The sequence below is a fragment of the Myripristis murdjan genome, chromosome 17 (assembly GCF_902150065.1).
Source record: "Myripristis murdjan chromosome 17, fMyrMur1.1, whole genome shotgun sequence".
NCBI lineage: Eukaryota > Metazoa > Chordata > Actinopteri > Holocentriformes > Holocentridae > Myripristis > Myripristis murdjan.
In genome coordinates, this window is record NC_043996.1 from 30,248,135 (window position 1) to 30,255,882 (window position 7,748).

The 7,748-nt window shown below is 43.6% G+C and overlaps 1 protein-coding gene across 1 annotated transcript in view; it reads right to left on the reverse strand.

Moving 5' to 3' along the window:
- The window catches only part of myo10 (myosin X), a 178,410-nt gene extending 175,634 nt beyond the window's left edge, over window positions 1-2,776 (reverse strand). Inside the window, exon 1 of the mRNA XM_030073697.1 lies at window positions 2,338-2,776. Coding sequence (XP_029929557.1) covers window positions 2,338-2,358 — 21 coding nt within the window. The 5' untranslated portion in view covers window positions 2,359-2,776. The remainder of the gene's footprint in view (window positions 1-2,337) is intronic.
- Window positions 2,777-7,748: the final 4,972 nt, after the last annotated feature.

Below are 7,748 nucleotides of genomic sequence, written 5' to 3' on the forward strand. Positions count from 1 at the left end.
GAAAACAATGGGATTATACCGGAGGAAAAACGAGTCGGACCCTCTTGAGGTAGCGTCATTTCTCATTGATCAGCTGGAGGGACACGGCCGGCTGCATGGATACAAGCTCCATCACCTCAACTGCATCCAAGCTGGATATGTTGTCACCCAAAGTACAGTGAGGCAAGTGCAGTGAGAAACTTTAACAAATGCCTCACTGTACTTTGGGTGACAACATATCCAGCTTGGATGCAGTTGAGGTGATGGAGCTTGTATCCATGCAGCCGGCCGTGTCCCTCCAGCTGATCAATGAGAAATGACGCTACCTCAAGAGGGTCCGACTCGTTTTTCCTCCGGTATAATCCCATTGTTTTCAAAATTCTTCTCAGGGTACGCAAGCTTATATGAATGTCATCCACGGAGCCCAATAACTGTAAAATCTCCCCATGTCTCAAGCCAAGCATGAAATATGATCTAATGGCATCATGTAAAGCAGCCATGATTTACAGATGGCCAGCAGACAGTAAACAAAAACACGTTTCACGAAATAATGTGATACTTTCACGTTATAACGTGAAAATTTCCTATCTTGAAATAACGTGATACCTATCACGTTATAACGTGAAAAATTCGTATCACGAAATAACGTGATACCTATCACGTTATAATGTGAAAAAGTCGTATCACGAAATAACGTGATACTTTCATGTTATAACGTGAAAGCATATCATGAAATAACGTGATATTTTCACGTTATAACGTGAAAAAAATCATATCATGAAATAACGTGATAATTTCACGTTATAACGTGAAAATATATTGTTATAACAATAAACTTTTTACGTAATTACGTGATACTGAGCCTCTCGGTTTTTATTTTCTTGGTCTGGCAGCTCTACGCTTCCGTAGAAAGGAAAAAAAAAAAAAAAAAAAAAAAGTATGACTCAGGTGTCTCTGCCGTTACCTGACCTACGTCATCGAAAGGGGGCGTGGTTTCAAGATAATCCTGCTGAACGCTTCTCGGTTATGAATCACAACTCATGGAAATTTTATACAACTACATTGCATAAGACTATCTGCCATATGAGAATTACAGGCATTTATTAGACACGTTATGACTTGTAATAAGGGGTGAGATGACGGATAAACGCACTTCAACTCAATTTAGCCACATATGTCATAGTGGAGTAAAGTTTATATGACTCTTTATGAGGAATCACACTAAACAGCATCAGAATGGATCTTTTAAGGGCAAAAAAAGCAGAAATTCTGGGAAAAAAAAGAAAAAAAAATTCTGGAAATATATTGGACTTCTGTTGACTGCAAAAAATGTCAGCAACAAGCAACAGGACCAGGCAGTGCAACCTGAGTTTGGATTAAAACGAGATGCAGATCTTCAGTAAACAGATCTGACCAAATGTTTGCAGGCATTAAACTGCAACCCGCAGGCAACACCGACGAATTCACCTGTTAGCCTATTTTTTTTTTTTTTTCTTCAAATATTTGCTCTCAAACCAGCAGGACGTGCGGAGGGAACAGCCTAAAATCTAAATTTGCTGCTCGGATAAAGCCGAGCGGTCCGGGCAGGAGCAGGCAGCAGCAGCACAGTGGAAACCAGCGAGCCAAAAAAAGAAAAAAAAAAAAAAAAGTTGCCTCAACAAGTTCCCTAATTAGCCACAATCTTGGCCAATCACACCAACAAAACAAAAGAAATCAATCAAAGAAACACCAAAGCCTGGTGGTGGTGGTGGTGGGGGGTGAAGCTGACTGAGCCTGCTATTAATAGCTTTACAGCCCCCTTTTTTTTTCTTCTTGGAGGAAACGAGAAAAGAGGTGCGGAAATACCAAGGACCCACTGGGACGCGATCCAAGCTCCGTTTGACGCTCAAATCCCTATAATAACCCTATAATATCCCTATAATAACCCTATGGTATTCCTTTGGAGACAAACAGCACCTCAAATAAGTCGACAAAGAGTTATGGCGACATCACTGCGCTTCAGCTCCTGCAGTATCGCTGTAATATTTATATGATAACCCATGTAGTTACTTCTAGTTCCTCCTATTGTCCGGTTCTCTTTGCCATCCCCTGTCATATCCCTGTGATATTCCTGCAGATTTTTATTTTACAGTTACTTGCCGCAGCGCTCTTTGCACTGCAGCTGCTGTAGATGTGATAATAAAGTGGATTTGTGCGCCTCGGTGTTGCTCTTCACATGCAGCTGCAGCCGAACAGCGCTGCAGTCAGGGCTGTGCGGAGCCAAGGCGGAGCAGATGTGCGAGTCACTGCCGCGGGGTCGAGCTGGAAGGGTGCAACAGGTTTGTGGAAGAAACAGAGCAGTTTTCATAATCTGCTTACCTCCGTGAAGAAATTATCCATTGGCCCTCCTCGTTTTAATCCCGGAGGATGTGTGTGTGGAAAGCGCGCATCCAGTCAATCCAGCTCATGTGTTTAATCCCCGGTGCAAAAAGTTTTAGTCCATGGTGTTGGTCCTGTAGGTCCGCTGGACACTCCGCCGCTCCGTCTGTCACTCAGTGTGTGTGTGTGTGTGTGTGTGCGTGTGTGTGTGTGGGACTACAGCAGTAAATTTCGCCTTTGTTTCATGGGTTACTCCTCCGGCACACACACGCACACACACACACCATATGTCCAGTTAAAAGTCCGCAGTGCCTCTCCGCTCTCCCCCGCGTCACTTCGCCCCGGCTGCGCGGTCAACAATCAAACGTGCGGCAGATGCGGAGAAGTTACCGGCCAAGTTTGGAGCGACTCACACACTCACTCGCTCACTCACACACACACACTCAGTCCTCTCTCTCTCTGTCTCACTGAACCGGTGGACAATAACGGTGAAGCTCCGCCCTGCTCGGCCCGCCCGCCTCTCTTACTCCTCCTGCTGTCGCAACATGTGGAGCCAGCGGCCGCGGAGGCGCTGCAGGAGCCGGGCGGCTTTTACGCACCGGGGTACCTGCGCGTAAAGACGCACGGCGGACACTTTCAGGATATTTTCAGGATATTTAACATTTCTGCAGCCCAAACTGAGCATAATCTGCAGAATATCTCACCTCTAATAAGTCACTCAGTCTCATATTCAAGTCAGAGTTTCTGTTTATGTTTCATTCTTAAGTGGGACTTCCATTTAAGAGTTTTAGCTTTCAGTTTTAGTGCGCTTATCTCGTTTCACTTTAAGGGCTCTAGTTTCCCGGCGCAGCGCAGGGTGGCGCAGTGAGGCGCACCCCGCGCAGAGCTAGTTTCGACAGGCGCAACGCACGAGGCGAACGGTTTCCAAGTTTCGCAGACGGATCTGCGCCGAGATGGGAGTGGCGGCGCAGCAGGGGGAGGTGTCGACAGATTCATCTTGGCGCAGTGACAGTTTCGTGCCAAAAGGCTTCGCCGAGGTGCGCCAAAAGCTCGCCTCCTGAAACCACGTCTACTTTCGGCGCAAGGCGCAGCGTGGCTGGCGCAGTGGAAGTTTGGCTGACAGGCGGGCAGTGCGCACAGTCACCACAACCTCACAGGCAGGTTTCCAGAATGTCAGGCACATTAACAATGCAATAAATACCCACAGAAACCACTATTCAATGCTACTATCTCAGTCAGCACATAAACGTACCTCCATATCGACTGTGCCGTCACAACTGATGTCAGATCAAAGGAGATTGGCACCGTTTGGCAGCGTAATGAAAACCCAACCTGATCACCTGTCAGTCAAACAATGTAGCCTATCCAGTACCGTGATGTCTTTTTTCCAGTCATGGTGTCTGGCGCTGCCCCTGTTAACTACACAGTTTTTCTTCCATATATATTTAAATATTCCACTCTGGGTTTTTGTTATCCGGTAATCACCGGACTATGACTGGTAAAATCTGCCAAAGTCCGGTAATTTTTAAATGTCCGGTGAAAATATTCACAATTTGAATTTTATTAAAACAGTCAATTTCCACGTAATTTTATTTATAATTAAAAAAAAAAAAAAAAAAGACTGCGTGATCCCTGTCTCCGGTGTACCAGAGGGAGAGAGAGGGTTTTTCTCTGCAGAACTGGATCAAAACAGCACAGCAAAGTCGCTGAGAACAAGGTCACAAGACTGATGCGCATTGCAAGTTGCGGAGAGACACTTGAGACTTTTGATTTTAATTCAGCTGATGAATTAAGTTTTTATTGCATCTATTTGATTTCAAGTTGGCAGCACGCCGCGTTATTAAAATGATATGAGCCAGTTTTTTTGTTTGCAAATTGTAGTTGCAATTGTATGCAACGTTCATGTTAAAAGAGCACAGGCTTGTGCAATATTTATTTATTTATTTTAGACGTTACGCACGTGAGTCAATTGACGGCACTAATTTTATTTGATACAGCCTGCTTTTCAATAAAAAGATTACGCTATAAATTGACATGCCTTGATATCATTCTTATATAGCCTGCATATAATTTTAAGCTCAGTAAATTCAGATAATATTTGACCGGAATTTCAAACATTTGTCCGGTAAATTGAAAACCTGCCGGTCACGTTGTCCTGTGCCAATTTTTTCTAACGGAAACCCTGATTCCACACATATTGAAAATGTAAAATGCATCGGTTCCTTGCCAGACACTGGGCGTTTAGAACAGCAAATGTAAAAGCTTTCATGAACCGGATTTTGTTTTAATCTCTAGTGTGTTGTTGCATCAGTAAGTGATGGAGTCGAAAGTTGCAAAACAAACATGTAGGCTATTTATATGAATATGGAGAGGATTATCCTTTGAGGTAAAAACATTCATTAAAAATGGGGGCTTCACAGTAAAATTTATATTTGCTCGTAAAAATCAATAACTTTAACAGACGGTGACAGAGCTGGAAAAAAAGAGATGCGAGGCAGGTAGGTAATGGAAAGACAGGGGACTCAGGAAGACACATTTAAGGATAGATGCATGGATGGATGGATGGGTGGTTAGATGGATGGGTGGACAGATGGATGGCAGGTAGCTCCAGCAACATTGCAGCATCCAAGACTGGCCTCAGTGCGTGTGTGATGCGGCTGCTCTCTTCGTCCATGTCAAATGTGTAGACTACCACTACGCCTTCGCGCAGCGCATTTTAAAGGCGAGGACAGGGGCTCATTTGATTGGTTTAAAGTGAATCGGCTGTGTCAAACCCACACCACGCCTTCTCTCCTCCCTTGCGCCGGTAGGAGGAACGGCGCAGTAGATGCGCCAAGGCGCATGGCGTGCCAAACTTGCAAAATCCACTTGGCCACACCCAGGTGGCGCAGCGCAGCTGCGCTGCGCCCGCGCCTCGCCAGGTCTGCGAAACTAGAGCCCTAAGTCTCACTGTGCTGTTCATACTGAAAACACGACGTGAACGTGCACAGGCGGCGTATCGATGAGGTGTTCACATCTGATCAGAGCTCAGTAATGATGACGGGATGCCCTGTCCTCTTCACAATAAGAGGCAAAAGGAGAAAATGTGAAAAGAAGGGAATGGAGTGAAATGCAACTTTTAGTCAGTTCACTTTGGAGGCTGCCTGTTTATTTTCCTTTTTTCCCATTAGGGTCAAATTGATTTTTTATTTCCCTTGCCGAAAATATAGTTCAACATTTTAAAAATCCATTCCAACAAGTTATTAAGTCTCCAATCCCTTTATCTTGTTTGAAGAAAAACAACATATTAACACTGAAGATGAGACTGAATGACTTGAAGATGGGTTTTTTCCAGTGTCTAACTATGTTTTCGGGAAGGGAAATAAACAATAAAATATAAACCAAATGAAAAAGACAACTGAAACAGGCAGACTCCAAAGAGAACAGAACTAATAGGAGCATGAATCTGATTTCTTTCCAGATTTTTATTAAATTTCTTTCACTTTTTTCTCTTTTGCGTGCTGTTGTGAAGAGCACAGAGTCTGACATCATTAATAAGCTCTGATCAACCATCAGTACCTTATCAATATGTATACTGTGCACGTTCACAGTATGTTTTATATCAATATGAACAGACCCCATGAATAAACCCAACCCTGATTTCTTCTGTTTTTCCAAATCATGCAACATGTAATCATAAACATTCAGAGAAAGAGGGAATTAAAAAGAGAAATTAAATGCACTCCAGATGCTGTAATGAAGCAGTGTGTGCACTGTCTACTTTTTTGAGTATTTTACAGTCAGTCTCTTTTCTTCGGTGTGTTTTTTGCAGCAGGATTGAACTCGACTCCATCCCAGAAAACAGATTCAGCACCAGAAAGAGACTTTTTTTTTTTTTCATTTCCATTCCCAGTGAAGACAAGATGAATTTGCTGTCGTTTCATTTGTCACCTTTATTGTGCCATTTCTCATTTTTCCACTTCTGAGAATCCAGTTTGAATCACATGCAAAAGGTCGACTGTTCTCTTTTCTAAAAACTATAACTCTACAACTTTTACGAGCACTACATTTTAAATCATACACTCCTCACTGCCGCTGTAGGACATTTTTACACCTTCCACGGCGGTCAAATATCAGCATAGTAACAGCACTTCTACTAGATCAGGATGTTTCAGTGTCTTTCCACTGTGCTGAGGTCAAGTCTCACCCTCAGGATTGTTGGCTATGTGTTAACTATTCCCCGAAAAATCCCTTGCAGGAAAGGTGGAGGTTGGGGCCGAGGGTCGACCTGCGCTCACATTAACGCGTCCTCACCAAACTTTGAGCGGGGGAATTTGCAAAAAGCCGGGCTGCCTGACCCCTCGCTCCCCTCTGAGCCGCCTGGGGCTGAGCGTCCACCACGGCGGGGGGAATGCGTCTTACTTAACCTCTGTCAGCATCCAGGAATGAGGGGGTCAAAGGTCGGCGAGGCTGTATTGTGCAGATAGGTGAGCTGCTCTAAGTGGTTTATGGGTGGGGAAACACCTTGGAGAAAGAAACTTGGCAGGTCACCTTCACTGAGAGGAGAGGCAGTTATGAAGAAATCCATCCGCTGCATGAGAATTTCCACTCAGCGAGACTTTCTGCATTTCAGGGGGAAGTCTTGTTCTTCCCTCTGTACGTTTATCTGACGGATGGAGTTACTTTGCAGAAGCTTTTTCATTCAGAACATCACATGTGCTGCAGTGAGTGTAAACCAGCCAACAGGATATGCAGCTACGACATTAAAATACTCCTTCCAGGTTAATGCATCAGTAACTTAACTCTCTGAAAGACTGACCGCCTTTACTTTCCACACTGAGCTTCATTTCAGTGAGAATACGGCTCTACTTTTACTGAGGGAACGTTTTAAATGCAGGACTTTTACTTTTAAGGGAAGATTCTTCTATTATGATGCTTTTAGGATTTGGGTACTTTTTGTTCCACCACTGCATTTATGAAAAAAACAAAACAAAACAAAAAAAAAAAACACCCAGCTGCTAAAAGGTCTTAAATCAGAGTCTCAGGGTGTGATTCTTTGGTGCAAACCACAGTGGAAAACATTGAATTTGTTTAATTTTTGTGTTTGAGTCATTTAGATTCACACTTCTCCGCACCCGTCATCTTGTCGGGGTGGAAATCTTGGTCAAAACAAACCGGATTCTACTTCCTGTAATTTTCTCTGACGTGATGTCTGTCTCTTCTTCTCTGGTGTTCAGAGAACACATTAGAAAAAAAAAAAAAAACGCTGAATATAAGCATCAGTCCACACTTGATGTTGTCATGCTTGGGTTTTCCTCAGAGACGGGAAGGAAGTGACTCAGTTTACTCTCTGGCTACTGACAGCGGCATTTAAAATAAACTGAAATTTAATTGGGTTGAATGCATTTTTTCCCTCTATACCAATAAAAGTC